Source organism: Dermacentor andersoni, chromosome 2, assembly GCF_023375885.2.
Source record: "Dermacentor andersoni chromosome 2, qqDerAnde1_hic_scaffold, whole genome shotgun sequence".
Lineage (NCBI taxonomy): Eukaryota > Metazoa > Arthropoda > Arachnida > Ixodida > Ixodidae > Dermacentor > Dermacentor andersoni.
The window spans coordinates 39,302,753-39,320,394 of NC_092815.1; the positions used below are offsets into that span (position 1 = coordinate 39,302,753).

At 50.6% G+C, this 17,642-nt stretch overlaps 1 protein-coding gene across 1 annotated transcript in view; it reads right to left on the reverse strand.

Annotated features, from left to right (window-relative positions):
* Positions 1–17,642, reverse strand: part of LOC126542433 (growth factor receptor-bound protein 14-like) — a 221,745-nt gene that overhangs the window by 136,172 nt on the left and 67,931 nt on the right. The window contains exon 2 of the mRNA XM_050189497.3: positions 9,665–9,765. Coding sequence (XP_050045454.1) covers positions 9,665–9,765 — 101 coding nt within the window. The remainder of the gene's footprint in view (positions 1–9,664; positions 9,766–17,642) is intronic.

Sequence of the window (17,642 nt, forward strand, 5' to 3'; positions counted from 1 at the left end):
GTGCTATGAGGAGCTCTATATCGTAAGAACTGCTTCACAGGGCGTTATACATGGAGATAGAGAACAAACAAAAGGCGGGAATGAAATCAGTTCCTGTCACGTTATCTAAGCGTAATCGTAACGCCGTACCTTGGGTTACAAGTGATCCTCAGTTACGGCTACATTCGGCTTTTCGTCTACCTCGTTTTTTCTTGTGTTTGTTCTTTCTTAGGCGCAACTCTTCCTAAAACATAGCCATGCACCAACTCGCCCAGCAAAAAAGTTCTAAATTATGGAATAATAATTACAGAAAAAAATCGCTGCTCTCATATTATGTGGGAAGGCCGTTACTGAACCCGCGCGTATAAGTTCTTCTGAAGGACAATACTGGAACCAGAAAAAGAACCACAAGGGGCATGGCGACGTTCCCCCCTAGCGGTCAGCGATAGTTAAAAAGATCTGGGTCACGCACAGACATCCCTTCTTCTGCGCTCGTTAGAACCGGGGTAAGTTACTCTGACCCTTTTTTTTTTTTCTCCATCCTTCCAGCCGCCAAGGCCACGCGGCGCCGCTAAGAAAGCCTGGTTTCGAGAAACGAATCCACAGAAACATCAACACGCGCACTGAGGGAGGGGCGCGCGCGTAGCGATTAGTTAGATATACCGTTACGATAACGGCCCGTTATATTTTTCATCGACGTCGCTTTCCTTCGGGGCAAACAAAACCAATCAGCAAAAAAATGTAACGGGCGCTGCATACACATATCGCTGTGCATGTGTAAGAAGTGGTCGCAAAATATTACTTGAGATAAAAGTAAATGCCGAGGCCGGCGCTTTTCGGGTAAATAGCCCCGATTAATCTTCCAGCGGCGCGCCTTCAACACGTTGCTCTGAATCGCCAGAACAAGTTCAACCGCCGAGATCTGAGTTTCCCGATTTCGCTATACTTCAGCAGGCTCTCATAACCCAGCCTCGCTTCATCTCGTTTTCTTTTTTTATCTATCCCAGTAACGTTATTAACTGTGCCAGAAAAGGGAGAAACAGAACTTTTTAACTATTGGCGCTCGCCTCTTATGCAGCCTCGTTTTGTTTCGTCCGAGGAGAATCGAATCGGAATGCCGCCCGCGCGGCAACCCTCGAGTCGCGCTGCCAGATGCAAGCGGACTAATAAGTTAATGTGCGGTGCCCTGAATTATACGTCCGAACACTCGGACGCGACACTGGGGGAGAGCTGGCGGCGGTTGAAGTCAAGGAATCGGCTGCAGTCCTTCCGTCGGATGGATGGTGCCCCGATCTTTGCGAAAACATACGATGCCCTCGAAGGACGAAAAATCGTACAGCGTAAAAGGAGAAGAACGCGGCGCACAGAACGAGCGTTAGACTTGCAAGCCCTAGAATATATACATGCGTTTTTCGTGGCTCTGTAAGATTACGTGGTCTTTGTTTGGTCTTTGTTTACGCGTCACTTCTTTGACCTCGTGAATGTAAGCAGTATGTGGCATTTAGGTAACCGATATTTTGGGAACAAGAAGGAAAATAAAATAAAACGCAGCCGACATGAAAACGCGCACACATGCCTGTCAGAACTCTCCTACAGAAAAAGTCGAAGACTCTCTCTCTCTCTCTCTCTCTCTCTCTCTATATATATATATATATATATATATATATATATATATATATATATATATATATATATACCTTGCAACCAAACGACCCGGTAATCATACCACGAGCACCATTAAGCTCGCCAAGCGCGCGTATACAGAGTCCGTGTGATTGTGGCTACACAATTTATTGATCGATTGGCCGATTGACTGGTCGGTAGTGACGTCTCATGCATATTGCGCTTTTCCAGTAGACGAACAGCCGTTTAGAGTGCCACTCTTCGATCACTAGATAGCGCCGTATAAGCTGCTTTTTCAAGCGTCAATCTTATATGTCTGCGGAACGCGACGCCGAACGCTTTGTAGCACGCGTCTGGAGAGAGAGAAAGGGAGAGGAGTGATAATGGAAACTGCAAAACACACAGTTAGATGTATGCGTACAGTTCAACAATCTTCCAGCAAAGGCGCGTTTGCGGTGTGCAGTAGAAAGCAAGAACATCGTACATGCGCCGAATTCGGCTCCGCACACTGCGTCCCCTCCCTCCTTCCTTTCCGATTCAGCCAATTACGCCAAGTGGGAATAAGACTCGTCTCGTCCCTCTATACCCACCCGGTCCGGTGTATCAATCCATCAAGGCATCGCATAGAGCGCTATCGCCTCCGGCATGAACGCGGCGCGACGCTCTCGCGTCCATGTTTACATGCGGGCTATACTTCGCCTAATAAAATAACGCCACAGTGGAGTTGAAAAGCGCATGCTCCGGCGCTTCGATACTGCGCGGACGACGGACATGGAAACGAGTGCGGCCGCCACGCATAAGCATTCCACAGCCAGGTTACTGCCAGATTATTGTCGGACCCCATATAGGATTACGGTAAACACGCGGGCACGAGTTGTCCTCTAGAATGAGCACGACCGTGAGACAGAGCGAGAACGGTGTGGGCACGAGCAAACATGGCGCGCGCACGAACCAGTCTCGCCAGTTCCACGGCCAGGTGAGGGTGAGCGACAGGCGTGGGGGGAGTCACCGTGGCCCAAGCCCTACTCCGGCGGGTCGCCCTTGGACCTCATGCGGAGCAGGTGTCTAAATCGGAGCCAGCCAGCGAGCGAAAGAAAAGCTGCATGCTGCCGCGGTGGCGGCGCGACGCAGTAGTCCCACCAAGGACGCCCGACTCGACGCGACTGGCTCCCGGGGCAGCACACACAACACTGAGGAGGGAGAGGGATATGTGGGAGCGCGGGCGCGGGGTGGAACGGGACGCCGGGACCGCGAGACGACGATAGCGGGCCTCGACGTCGTGCGCTAAGCGCGGTCTCGCACAGCACCCGGAACGGCTAGGTTTATCTCGCGCTCGCTATAGGTCACCAAGGTCACCTCAGCTTTAGACAGACGGGCGGCACCGGCCCCGTTTCCGCGTTTAGCAATCAGAGAACAGACCCTGTGGAAGCGCCGCTGGTTGAAGAGCAGAGCGAAGAAGAAGAAAAAAAGGAGGAAACGAAAAATAGCACAAGAAAATACACGCACCTACGGCGATGTGCGTGCTTTGCATGTACGAAGTTCGCAGGAGGTTACCTGGTCATTTATTCTTTGTTGTGCAGCATCGGCCCTGGTGCGAACTGAAACTGTGGTGAGTCCACGTACATGTGTCCACAGTTTGACGTGTCCTTGTATGCATGCCGCAATGAGTGCCTTCGCTACCAGGAAAGCATCAAACGCGGCAGCCTTGCGCTGTAACACACAATCGGGTTCTATTTCCATAGCTATCGGCTATTTACTTTCGTATTGTTCAACATGAATATGCCGAGTGTAGCTTCTGCTTGTTACTTTTGTTCGCTATATTTGCTGTAAGTGGCTAACCCTTCTCTCGTCATCGCTATTCGAACAATAACGCTTTCTTCCTGTCGAAAATACGAAAACACCACACGTCAGTGTGCATACTCACGAATCCAAACTTGAGCTCATATGGGAACTGACAGTGTTAGTGCTGTTGCCTGCGATAACTGACAAGTGTAGAGAATCAGGAAAGATCCCTTGACAGCGGCTAGTCCTCAAGCTCGGTACTATACGAGGCATAGCCGCTTTGCCTCAAGGACTTTGTGCTTGCGGCGAAGCACGCTGCCGCCGTTGGAAGCATAACTCCACAAACTGACTTTTAAAGGGCCCCTCACCAAGTCTCACCAGGTCTGCCATTTCGAGCTGATAAGCCCAGGGCATACAATGCGCGATAACGATCGTGTCTGCAAAGTATTACATCGCTACGCGCCGCGGAAAAATATGAAATTTCAAACCGAACGCATTTTCTCCTTCTCCTCGCGGCCGCGACGCTCCAAGCCCGAAGATGACGTACACGTGCTAGTGCGCCTACGTACACGTGTACGCGCTGTGCCGTCGCTCGTGATGACACGTGACTTCGAGAATTATTCGAGGCAACATCTGTTATTTGTGTAATGTGTTGCTAGAATAGACGAATCAAAACTTAAGAGAAATAATAATAACCGCTAGTCAGGTGCCCTCGCGCACAGCGCGCAAAATCCGCCGCTGCACGAAACGAGACGATCGCAACAACTCGCGCGCGACGCCGTCAGCAGAAGTGCGCCGCGCCGCAAGAAAGCGAGGAGAAAAACATGAAGGCGGGGCCTGCGACGTATGCGCCAAGCGATCCTCGAGGTCCTGTATGGGAGAACGCAGGAAAGGAATTTCGCTTGCGGAGCCTAGACAGGGCAAGTGGAGAGAGCGTACATGTTTACGGTGAAGCTCGCCTTCTGAAATCATTGGTTCGCGGCACTGAAATATTTCTATCTCGGCTATTAATAAGCCGATTTGAAAAAAAAAAATGCGGCAGAACGCTCCCTAGAAGACACGTAACAATTTCCAGTGTACAAGCCAAAGTTCGCTGTGTGGCCTGGTGAGGGGCCCTTTAAGGCAAGAGAATTAAAGGGACACGAAAGGCAAATAGTAGGTCGACGTGGACTGCTTAAATACCATTCCAGAAACCTCGCGACGCTTGTTTCGCGCCAAGAAAAGACTTAGTTTGCGAGAAAATTGAATCTGAAGGGTCCAAATGCCTTTATCGCTATTCAAACCCACCACCCAATCGGAGAGTGGTGACGTTTCATACGCCATCACCGCCTTTTGCTGCCGTCAGAAAATAAGCGGCGCCCGACAGACGGCGGTACGGTTTTTTGCTGAAAAAGCAAACGAGCGGCCATGGAGAAAGCAAGCCAAGACAGAGCAGTGGATTCGCTGCTGCAGCTGCTTTTGGTCAAGTGGCGTGGACTGTTCGGCCATCCCGCGACAACACATAGAAGTGGACTTCTCTGCTACTTGCAGTTTGTGTGAGTTCCGCGAGCGAGCAAAACCAGCGCAGCACTACAAAAAAACAAAACTACTGAAACGTGCAAGCGCGGGCTGCGCGGAGTCGAGCGAAAACGAAACCGTTCGGCCGCCCGCGACGTTGTCAAGGGTAATTAATGTCAATGAATTCTTCTTTTTTTCTAAAAATGAAACAAAGCTGGAAAAATAGCATTTCCTTTCGTCTTGGCGCAATACAGTTAAGCTTTTATAACGAGTGCTTGAGTACTAGTGACAGAGTTTAAATGAGGAGTGCCTTCGTCATCGGGCAAGTACATGAATGTCCTGGAGCAGTCTCGAATCGTTTACCTCAATTTCTCGATTACTAAGGCTCCGTTTGCGATAATATTGACGCCTAAGAGATTCTCGAGCACTAATCTATCACTTTAGCTTTACTTAATAACTTGCCTTTAGTGTCCATTTAAGTGGCTCGTTGCGCGCTGGCAATGAGCGAAACACGGCAGACGCAAAAAGTAGTACAAAAACCCACATGACCTTCCCCCAGCGAAAGGCGGGCGGAGAGGGGAACGCACGCAGACGGAAAAACAGGTGTTACGTCGCTGACGTCACGCGGTGGCGGCAGCGGCAGCGGTTGCGGCAACAGTCGACGGCGATGGATGACGCTCGCCTGGGGACTAGTGGATTGCGCGGTAGGCCTCGGAAGCACGCTACCGCCGAGGATACTCGACAAGCTAGAAAGGAGGTGCGACGTGCGAAGCGGCGGAAGCAAGGCGTTCGACAGCGAGTGCTTTTTCCTCCTGCTGAGAGGATGCAACATAATTGTGTTCGGCTTGTGTTAAAGATTTGTAACACTTACTGGCGACAAGCATGCTGCATCTTTATTTAGGTAGTGCATTAAGTGCTCACATGTGTTGTTGAGGAGGTCGACCTGAAAGAGTCAGACGTGTACTTCCCACTGAGGCTAGTTATGTTTTGCAAGAAGTCTGGTCCCAGACTGTAATACTTAATGCATTACGAAGTGTGCAGGAGGCTTCCGCATTCAAGTATTACAGAGAGTTTAACATGCTGCCGAAAAGTTTTTTTATGGTACACACGAAAGAAGAAAGAAAACGAAAGCATGCGGGATAAAAGGGGCAAGAACAAGCGGATAATCAAATATTTTGGTGTTATATTTCGGTTTGGGCTAGTTGGTACGCCATCAAAAAAAAAAAAAAAAAGAAATCCGCAAGGACATTTGCGACTGCTTACGTGTGGGAATGCGAAAGAATTATAGTCCCTTTAGTACAATGTTTTCGAATGATGTTTTCGGCATGCATTAAAGTTCTTTCTGCTAATTCGGCATGCGTCATTGCGTATACGTTGGCCACAGACCGGGAACATTCGGGCGACTTTCGTGGAGACGATGACGCACGTGAAGCAGCGCTGCTCGTTTTAAACACTCATCACATGGCGTCGACAATTCGTCGCACTAGACACAGCACCGATGAAATCCGAAGAGCAAGTGAGGCGCGAGAGATAGTGCGCTCATGTTATACTGATGACGTGGCACCACCTCCTCGCTATTGGCTGCGCCGTCACGTGCGCAATGACGCACGCACTAGGCACACACCTTTAGTCAGCAATAACTATGGAGCAGCCGTGGTGTCAGGGAAGCGTGCTCGTTTCACACCCCAAAGGCCCGGGCTTGATTCCCACTCAGACCGCTATGTAGCGAATTTCACTTTCAAAGCCACTAATTTACTTTGTTTACAGAAACCACCCTGAAAAATTTGACGTCATTTCGAGCATTTTTAACGTTTTTATTTCTCTTCGCGCCATCGGCCAGTTTTGGCGCCATCGCTAGGTCACGCCGCCGCCGATGACGCCGAATTTTCGCGTAATGGGGAAAGTAATGCTTTCACATTAAAGAAAAAACTAGCAGCGCGACGACAAGTGACAAAAGACAAGCGTGTCAGCGCCAGTACTGTATAGCTGCGTATGTTTTATTTCAGACAAGTCAAACGACAGCTGGCAGCCCTGGCACATTCAATGAATGTTCAAAACACCTCCAAGGTGCTTTGAATGTAGCCTGCTGTCGGCATCATCATCGGTCACCGAACAATACACTCACGGTACCGAAGTGACAGTCGCGGTCTAAATCGCCTTTGTCGAAACAGCAGCAACGCGCTGATCACGTCGCATCCCGTCGTTTCGACCCAAGTCGACGTGAATCAATCACGAGCGCAAGGGCATCCCCTGTCGCAATACAAGTCCCACTGTTCGCGCGTAGTGGGACAACTTCCACTGCGAAGAAAGGAGCCAACGCAACCCACTCTTCGCCAAGAAAATCGGCCGGCCAATTCCGCCCCGAGAAAGCCTACAAAGAGCGCGGAATCTCCCGCAATACGCGGCCAATATCTATCGGTTTCATCAACGCATACAGCCCCACGCAAGAGCTTTCGGTGCCCACGCTAGGAGCGTAAACAACCGCGCGCGTCGGCGGAGAGCGAATGGGCCGAGTATCGAAGCCGCTTGCGTCCAGCGTATCGTCGCCAAAGCGAAGGTGGGCGTTCGCGTTTCCAACCGCCCCTGGGGGCGAACCATAACTTCGGGCCACCGCAAATGACAACGACCTCGCGCACGGTGCGGGCTGAGCGAGTGAGCGCGCGCAATTAGGAAAACGAATCAGGGAGGGACCAGACAAGATATCCGCGCTCTCCCCCCTTCCCCCCCAAGAAAAAGAAAAACGCGCCGCAGAGTAACGAAGATCGGCGGCTGGCTGTTCAAAACAACATACAGTCGAGGGCACGCCCACGCCGTCCGAGGATGATGCTCGGCGCAGGAGGCGTGCGTACGCGCCCCTCTCTGCGTCTCGCGCGTCCTCGCGCCGTTCACGCTCCGTCCATCTCGCCCTCTCCGCTTCGTTTCTACGTTTTCCCGCGCTCCGCGGCCAGTCTCCTCCGCGGCGAGAGCTCGCCATATCGAATTCCCTTTCTCCCGCACCTCCTCCGTTGACGACGACGAGCCATTTGGCCTCGGGAAGAGGAGGCGCGCGGCAGAGACACAAAAGGACCAGGCGCCAAGCGCCCGCGGGGCAGAGCGCAAAATAAAACCTGCGTCAACAGGAAATGCCAGACTTCACCCGAGACGCTCGCCCGTGATGCCTCGACTGGCCTCTGCTGCCGAGTGTTTTACTTTGCGGTGTAGTACCACTCGGTCTGGTGCCCGCCCGCCCGCGTTCGTCTCCGCCGGGCTTCGAGGGGGCAGCACGGCTGCGAGACAGCGGTGGGGGAGAGAATGGGTAGCAGCGAAGTGCGGTGTGGGCATTGCGCGCGCTGCGGGCTCGCGTGAGCCGCGCGGCGCGCGAGGGACTTCGTCCTCCTCTTTCGACACGGCCTCGAGGCAGCGCTCGCTGGAACAGTTTGTTTTTGTTTCCCACCTCGTATAATCTTTGCCCGCCGCACGCCTTCTCACCTCACTCGCGGCGACGACCGCCGGTGTTCATCATCGGAGGCGCGGGCGGAACAGAGGGAGCGCGCGATGGCGAGTTTCGGTGGAAGCACGACTGCCGACGCCGACGAGGCTCTCGAAGCGCCGCATAAAAACGCGTGCCAAATCTTCCCCGGCCTTAATGGTCCGGCCGGCCGACGAGAATCCGCGGCGGTAGCGCGCCGTACGGACGCGCCGAAAGTTTTGGAGGCGTTCGCTCGTGACCGCGGCGCGTCACGCGTTTTTTGCCCGCGCGCGTCTGGGTCGAAGTGATGACCCCAAGGAAAGGCCCGGCAGCGTTGTTTACAGCTTTGTCCTTCTGGCTTTCGAACGCATTTGCGCACGGGAAAAATATATAACTTTTCAGCGATATTGCGTTATAAATGCAACAATTCTCGATGATTACGCATGCGCGCAGAAACTTACCGTCCGTTGAGAAAAACGTGACCTCCTGGAAATTTATAAAGTTGAAGCGTAATCAACGAGGCCACAAGAACACATGAAACCACAAGCACCAAGATTTCGAGACAAATCCATGAGCTGACTGTCCGCCGTTAATGTGGCATAGCTGAACGAGCTAGTAGTCGAATCAAGCGGCGATTCAGCCGCAGCGCAATTGGACGCCCACATCTGGCTCGAATGTGCGGCGCTAGTGCGTATGATAGTGATTTAAAGAAAGGAAAAACGCTTGATTCTGCAACCCGTGAGGGGGCATGGCGAATTGTACCACTGCGATGCAAACCACCGGCCGCCTTTATGGCAATACACGTGACCTCTTGACGTCACGCGCTTTATGCATGCCACCGCCAGATATCTTCCTGCGTAGTCACCAGACTCGGGTAACGCGGCCATGGATGAGCTATAAGCATACAATGTTTCCGCATAACCATATAGTTGGAATATTTCCTGAGGAGGTATGCGCATCTGTTCTATCGGCATATAGACGTCTCACGATAGCTTGCCAACCACGTGGTGCCAGAGAACGCTACACATCATAAATCATGATTATCTTGCAACTTGCATGTGTATAGCGCCTGCCACAATGCGCGCCGACACGAAATGGAGCGTCAGATTTGCGATTAAAGCAGCAGGTGATTGTTCTTTCTTTCTTTTCTTTTTTTCTTTCGCGGCTTCATCACCTCCCTCAAAAGGGGGCATCGGAGCCACTCAGGACCATCGATAAGGTTCCTAGGAATCCTAAAAATGAGTACCATAATACATCCAACTACATTACGCAGCAAAGAGGGAAATAGGAACGCTGGCAAAGAAATGCTGATAACACCATGCGTTATGTACTCACGAGCTGGCGGTCATCTGGAGGATGGAGTTGGAGAGCTGCAGGCAACTCATGCTGTTGAACGCGGCACCCCAGCCCACACCTCGGGCGGCCAAGTAGTGTTCCTGCGAAAAAGAGAGAAAGAAAATGATCACCACGCGTTCTTCTGTCTCGGACGCGTGCGCCGCTACACACGCTGCCCTCGCTCCTATACATTTAAATCTCTCTCTCAGGGCGGATGCAATGAATGCCCTGCGAGGCACAAGAAAGCAGAATCACGTCAGGCCAACGTTACTAGACTAGCTTCAGTTGTAAAACTCCCCGCCCGCGCGTTTACAGCCGCTGTCGCCACTTCTGTGACAGCCGCCAGAGGGCAACGCTGTTCCATCGGGCTCCACAGCAGACGCCTCGTAACAGCCTTGAGCTCGAGCGGACGGGCAGTTTGCGCGTGTTTCACGCTCGCTGGCGTTCTCCCTTGTCCGAATTAGCGATACCACGAGAAAGCGCTATCCACCTACAGCAATAAGATTTATCGCGCCAGTTCTTTAATACTGAAAGAAGGGTAAACTGCACGAGTGGAAGAAACGCATACAGCGAAGCGCAGAAGCTGCGTTTCTAAATCATACGAGGAAAATGCCAGCAAACTTGAGAGTGGAAAAAATCAAGAGGCCGACATAGACGAAGGGACAGGAAGGTGGCTTGTCACCAACTTCCTGGTCACCACCAGCCTCCTTCCTGTCTCTTTGTCTATGTCTGCCTCTCGATTTTTTCTACTGTCCAAGTTTGCTGGCATTTTCCTAGTATAACCATGTACCAACTAACCCAACAAGCCACTCTCATGAGCGTTTCTAAATGTCGTGTGTTTCTTCCTGTCGTCTTAACGTTTCGCGCAGTGTAGGCACACGAGCCTGAATATCTGGCCAAAGTGCGTTATTGTAGGGTGATCTTCATCCCCACCGAAGCTTCTCACCACGCCAAAGAAGCGCTACGAAAAGAAAGATGAGGTCAGTGTTTGAACACACAAGCCACACACACAAAAAAAAAAGAAAAAAAAAGGAAGTCGGATTTTTCATTCCGTGAAGATGCTTAATCAGCGAAGCTGAAAGGTGCGGCCACTGTGTTTATCACTGGGTTTTAATCCCAAGGGTTTATTAAAGTGTTTCTCAGTTATGAGGTTACAAACACAATCGGCTGCGACGGAGAGAACGACGTCACTGACGGTATGCCCGCAGTCCGCAGTTGTCGCTTGTGTTCGATGTCTCGAGTTTGCTTGGCGGCGTGGTTAGCAGCCTTCGCCTGCGATTTGCCGCTTGTGATTCTTCAAAATTAAATCTTTCCGTTACGTAAGACAATGAGTGGCTCATACCCCCCATAAACGAGGCCTCCCCATTAAGACGACAGAAGTGAAGTGAAATTCTACGCTGGAAAGATGAACGGCCACGCAGCCAGCTGTGGAAGACGACGACGAACGCGGGAGCAGTGGCACGAGCGCGTGCCGTTGATTTTGCAGAGAGTTCTCGGTCGGCACGAGGAATCGCTCTGTTTCACTCCGAGCGAAGCGTCGCAATGCTGGGAGCACAGAAAAAGTGGTGCGCCGAACTGTCGACATCGTTCCGATAGCGGCCTATGTAGTCAGGTACGTAGCTCGTCGGCATCGTCTGCTGATATTCTTAAGAAACTCGGGGAAGGCTACAGTTCTACGGATGACATGCTTGCTGAAATTCGCCGTCCACAACGAACCACAGAATACACCAGCGCTGCACCGCGTACTTAGTCCTGCCCGCCCGCGTAGCCGGCGAGTGAGAAAGTGAAGCCGGGCGCGACTGCAGCGCCACGAAGGCGCGGGCGGGTGGCGGTTCCGCGCAGCGGCACCGAGTTTTAAAACTGAAGCTAGTCTAGTAACGTTGCGTCAGGCTGTGTTAAGCATGCGTCGAACACCCCGACCTTATATTACGGCGAGTGGTAAAAGAGAACCGAGAGTCTTGGTTGTTCTCGGCGTGCCTTTGTGCGCGCGTACACACTCACCCGGTTGGCAAGTAAATGCTGCACGACCGAGTACAGTAAACTAATAAGATCTAATTACTTTCTTTTTTTTTCTCCTCCGAAATATTTTTTTCCGTTTCTTTGTGCGTTACTTGGAGACTGGTGCCATAAGCAGAGGCCAGGCACGTAGAAACACGAGTAGAGCTTAAATAGTTCGCAGGTTGATGTGACACTCAACTAAATGGTGCTCTAGTGTGCATCTCAAGCACCCTGACGTCAGGCTTCCCGATTTCAAATCACACGAAGAAACCAGCGCACGAGCTGTGCAAAGCGCACTTCGACAAAGACATACAAGGCGTTCGCCCATTCCGGTAAACGCCGAGGCCATTCGACCGTTTCCTTATTCGCCGAGGCGATTACCGTTCCGTAAACGCCGAGGCGATTCCAGCTTCCTTATTTGCATCGTTCAGTTTTATCTGCCTAATGTCGCTCTCAAAATTTGCTCCTCTCAAAATATATTCATTTATCCACTGCTGATTATGCAGGAATGCAGTTATTAAACGGCGCTAGCTTCCAAGAAAAAAAAAAAAGAAAAAATCCTTGCCGCCATGGCAGTGTAGTTAATTCTCAAGGGGCGTGCGAATAACGAATCGAATAGATGGCCTATTCGATTCGGCCATCGGATCGAACAGACACTATTCGTAAATGCGAATATCTTTCGAACACTTCTTCAAATATTAGTAAACGTCAACTGCGCCCAAATAAACATAAAATTGTAGCAAAAGTATGGCAAATTTTCGCCCCCGTGGACCTAGTATAGACGTGAAACACGAGAGCTTGCCTAGTGGAGCAGGCTACGCGTCACTTTGGTATAGCCATACTTCACAGGTCGTACAGCAGTCATTCGCACTCTCCGACGAGCCCTGTGCACGCGAATGAACTACTCGTTTGCTCCTCCTAATGCTCCATTTATGTTGTTAACAAACAACGCTTCGTAACATGTAATGACAGAAACTTGGTAACGCCAAGTATACTATAGGACGTGACGAACGTTTTATAGTTACTGGATAACGGCTATTCACTATTAGAATATTATTCGAATCGTTTCCGGCACTATTCAATTCGTATTCGATTCGGCCTCAAGAATTAATATTCGCACACCTATATACAGTTAAATCCAAGCAGTACGACGTAAGGAGCAAAAGTACTGCGACGAGTTGTAACGCGAAGCCGCTTCTCCACATTCACCTGCTGCAATCGCGCATTTTCTGCCAATGGCCCCTCATTTTCTGGAATATATGGCATGCTATAGGCGTGTACGTCATCAGGCAAACATATAAAGCATTCATTAACGAATGCCCGAAAGTAATCTATTTAGCTCACGAGGGCAAGCGGTTTAGAAACCCCAAGAACACCTGATCTTTAAACGTCGAACCCAGGCCTTGCACGGTGAACTTGACTGAGCCCATTTCCTTTCCTATGACGTACACCCTATATAACAAAAAAAAAAAAAAGCAAAGGCAAGCCGGCCGTTGCACTCAACGGCCGGCATGGCCTTTAGCTTATTCCTTTCTTTTGCGCCTCGCTCCTTCTCTCCCCATTCCCTTCCCCACGCAGAGTAGAATGTAAGCGATGCCTATAGGTCGGCTAAAATCACTGCCTTTCATGAAAAGGTTCTCTCTTCTTTATGGCCTTTACTTTCCTCCTAACAGCTGTGCATTCTAACCTTACTACTATACGTTCACGTCGTATTTGACGTCAAACACACGGCGTGTCGTCGTCGCCGAAAGGAAACACGCACGCTCAATCGTCCAGATACCGCGAGCCTATTACTTATTGTTTTTTATTCGCGCGTGGGCTCCGCGCACGTTCCCACTCGCTGACGTCACGCGTGCATACGTCAACCCGCACCGACCAGATGCGCGAAGAATTATGCTTTCTGTATAGTCCCAGAGGGCAGTGTTCTAAAGAGTGCTTGTTACATTTTTACTATCCACAGAATTGTACCTCATTCGGGTATTCCTTTTGCTGTTTCATTTATTCTTTTTTCCTGACCTTCTTTTCTTTTGCACACATTTAGACAAGTGTAATGTCGCCCTTTGCGTGTTTTTTGACCTTGGCAAACAAGAACGTGTCTGTCGCCAGGCACAATCACTTTCGTTCTACTACTACTGCATCGTCTAGTCTGAAGATAGCGCTGGATTTTTTTTTTTTTTTTTTAAATATCAAAAAGCAACACAGCGATAATGAGAAGCCGTAGAGTGGATGGCTCCAGATTTTCATTGTGACCACCTAGGGCTCTTAAACGTGAACTAAAAGTATGAATCGCGAACCATGCCCGTGTTAAGGGGACCGGGTTTTGCGAATCTTCGACAGCGTGTGCTTAGAGCTCGAACCAGGTCGACCATCAGAGAGGTTCGGCAGGGAAGACGAAGTGAGGTAAAAACAAATAACAGAAGTATAACGTTACAGGTGAGCGGTGCGCTCCAAAGAATATATATATATATATATATATATATATATATATATATATATATATATAACGTTCAGCGCGCGTTCACCTGCACGCGAGGGCAGAGGAAATGCGACCAGCGGCGGCTCGCTGGCTTTCCCTCCACAATCCGGGCATCCTCCGTCTCCGCTGTCCCCACTGCACAGGGCCTCCTTGTCAGGACGCATCGGTGCAACCCGGACGGGGTGGCGCGCGGGCGAGTGCGCCCCTCGGCGGAGAGGGGTTGAGCGTCCGAAGCAGGGGAGTGGGATTCGCACATTCCGCGCATACTCCCCTCTATAGAAGAGCTATGAAATGGGCTAGTTGGTGCGTATTCATTTTTTTTTTTTGCTTGCGCTAAGTATTGTAAGACGCAACGGGGACGAAACGAACACTCGATATGCTCCATTTGCGCGGCATTCATTGCCGCGCAAAGGAAACCGTAAACGTCGGGAATCGAATCCGCGGCCTTGCGCCCGGCAGCGCAACGCTACAGCCACCGCGAGAACGAAGAGTTAAAAGGCGCGCAAGGGCAAAAGTGGCTAGCGGAGATTACATGGCACCACGGTATATCACAGGTTTCTTCGACCGCAAGCCGATCAAAGTGAGCCAACGAACTAATGCCTCGATTTGCTTCCGTCACCTTGGCGCTACCCCGTTGAGTCGCTTTATTACGACATTTTTTTTTTTTTTCCCGTACACCTGCGTATATAATAGCAGTTGCACGGTAGTGTGGTGCTAGTTGATCACAACGTACGCCTGTGTTATTTTTTTACGTCTATAATAAGGCACAGATAAAAGCAACGTCTCCGCGCTTGCATTAGACGGCCCCGCGCGGTGGTCCACAGCTCTTCCGGGAGGAGACGTTAGACGTAGACGTTTAGGACGCGAAGGCAAAGGCTGCGCTACACGTTTGGTTACTCACGATACCGCCATAACAACGACGGCTCTGACGGCGTCACTCGCCATTGTTTGCCGCTAATCGACCTTGCCGCCAAGGCCTACACGGAGAAGGTAAAGATAGTAGGAGCTAGCCTAACCCGTGCAAACTAAACGGCTTCTGGCAACGGGCTGCAGGCGGAGGCAGAGAGACCGGAGGAGGACGCAACGAGAACGAACCCAATCATTAGTGGCTTTATAAGGCCGCGCGCTCTGTACACCGTACCATGAGCCAAAGTATACACAGCTGTGCGAAAATACGTACGTCTACCCCCGTGAAAACCGAAAACAAGGTTGTTTTGAGGTTGAGGTTTTCCAACCATCAGAGACTGGTTAACAGGGGCGAAAAAAACATTTGACGACAGTAAAATCGAGGTCAGCTCTAAGCAGTCGCATACTGCGACATATAACGGAGAAAGAGGGCGAGAAACAGGTTAGGCTGACGTTTAATGTAAGTGGAAGGAAGGAAGGAAAACAAGAGATGAAAGGCAGACAGGTTCACCAGATTAAGTGTCCGGTTGGCTACTCTGCACAGGGGGATGGGGTAAGGGGTAGAGAAAAGATGAGTAAACAAGAGAAGATTAAAAAAAAATAATAAGGAACGCAGCATTTTGCACATTTTATAGTTATTAAAGTAAGTGGATAAATGGATACGACTGCGTACTGTGCTGTCAATGCTCAAACGCGGACAAAATAACGTAACTACATTTAGCTGTGAAACTAATCAGACGCATGGACGTAGTTTGCGTAAAATGATAGTGAAATTTATATGGGAATGTGCGCGCATGGTCCGCGCACACTTTTCGCAATTTCCTTTAAGCGATCGTGATGAGTCATAGCGTCATCACTTAGCCTATTGTTCCTGCTCGCTGTTCCTATTCCCTTCCGGTTTCCTTTGGCACTTATCTAGCGCAATTTCTTCACGCTATAGTTCCATTACAGCGTTGTATCGGAGACCAGCTTACTTTTGGTGCCACGCACTGATCATGTTCTTTGAACGTTACTATCGTATATATCCCTGTAAATTGTTTTTTGTACTTCTGTGTGCCGTTCTTGCAATCGACGTTGTATTTTCTGGCATGAACTTTTTGTTTAATGCTGCCTATATTAGTTTTTCTTTAGTCGCATGTCGCTCTTGCCTGTGGGCGCAATGTTTTTCGCACTCGCCGCGGAACTGTATGGGGCCGGATCTCTGTCAAACAGCAATGTGCAGCTTTTATACTCCGCATCCCCCCGTCTCTCTCTGAGAAATTCATTCATTCATTCATTCATTCATTCATTCATTCATTCATTCATTCATTCATTCATTCATTCGAGAACACGCGGCGCAGTGGATAACTTGCGAGTTCGACTCAAATGTGAAGGAATATTCTTCAACGGTTCGAGCCGTACTATCGTAGGCTCTTTTCAGTAACAACGCCAAAGCACTGTGTCTCTCGAAACGTATTTTGCAAATAAGAGGGGGGTGGTGTCGGTCGACTACCTCAACGTGGATTGAGTGGGAAACTGTGACGGATAGGGGAAAATAAATACAGTAAATGGGACATACAATAAATGATCACACTGTGCACGCACGTGAGATGACGTTACAGACTCGAGTGCAAGCCCACAGTCCCAAACACCGCCAGTTTGCACAGCAACGCTATATATAGTCGGGGACTACTTCCCGTGCAAAGTTTCGGAATATTCCGAGACCCACTGACAACAGACAGAAGCGGAACACTTGGGGTCAACACTAGTGAACAGCCAGTCACAATGCATGCTCTTGAATGCGGATTCAATGCGCAATTTCACAACAGGAAACCTACACACAAGCGCAAAAATTGCGTACGTCGCAATGCGACTGAAAGAGAGCAAGGAACGAAGGCCTGGAGAATAAGGGTCGATGAGAGAGATAGAGAGGAATCGGAGGAATACGAAGGACAACCCGAATCACCACTGGCGCCACGACCGCGATAAAGCGAAACAGACGGCGGAAGCCATGCCATGGAACACCAGACGCACGCACGCCACCACCCTTCGCGTTTTCTGTCTCGTTTCATTTATTCCTTCGGCACTCTTCTTAGCGGTGTATCAACGCTTCATCCTCTGGAGCCCAGACGGAGCTCACTGGCCGCCAAGCAAACGAAAAGCGAAAACTGCGACTCCCCCCGCTCTCTCTCTCTCCAGCATCGCACCACCTCAGCAGCCGTGACGGCGCTGAAAGCGAGAGGACGCGGTGCAAGGAAGGCCCGGGCCTGCGACGGAGGAGTGTGGGGAACGTGTGGCGCGCGGTCGTAACTACGTCTCTGTCTGCTCCTTGAGCTCCCCCAGCCGGAAACAGACGATTCGGCCGCATTCCGGCCACCCGCTCTGTGACAGCCGCCGCGGCACGGGGACGCCCTCGAGAACAGCCCCGGAAAGCAGCAGCGGCGGCGGCGGCGGCATGGATATAAGTATACACACGCACACTTCAGCATAGAAAGGGCCGGCAACAGGGCGAATACAAGAAAGAGACAAGCCTCGTCCTCTGCCTCTTCGGGGTGCGAAGAAGGCAATGCACCGAACTTTGCGAAAGAACACTGGCAAGAAGAAGCAAAACGGGAGCCC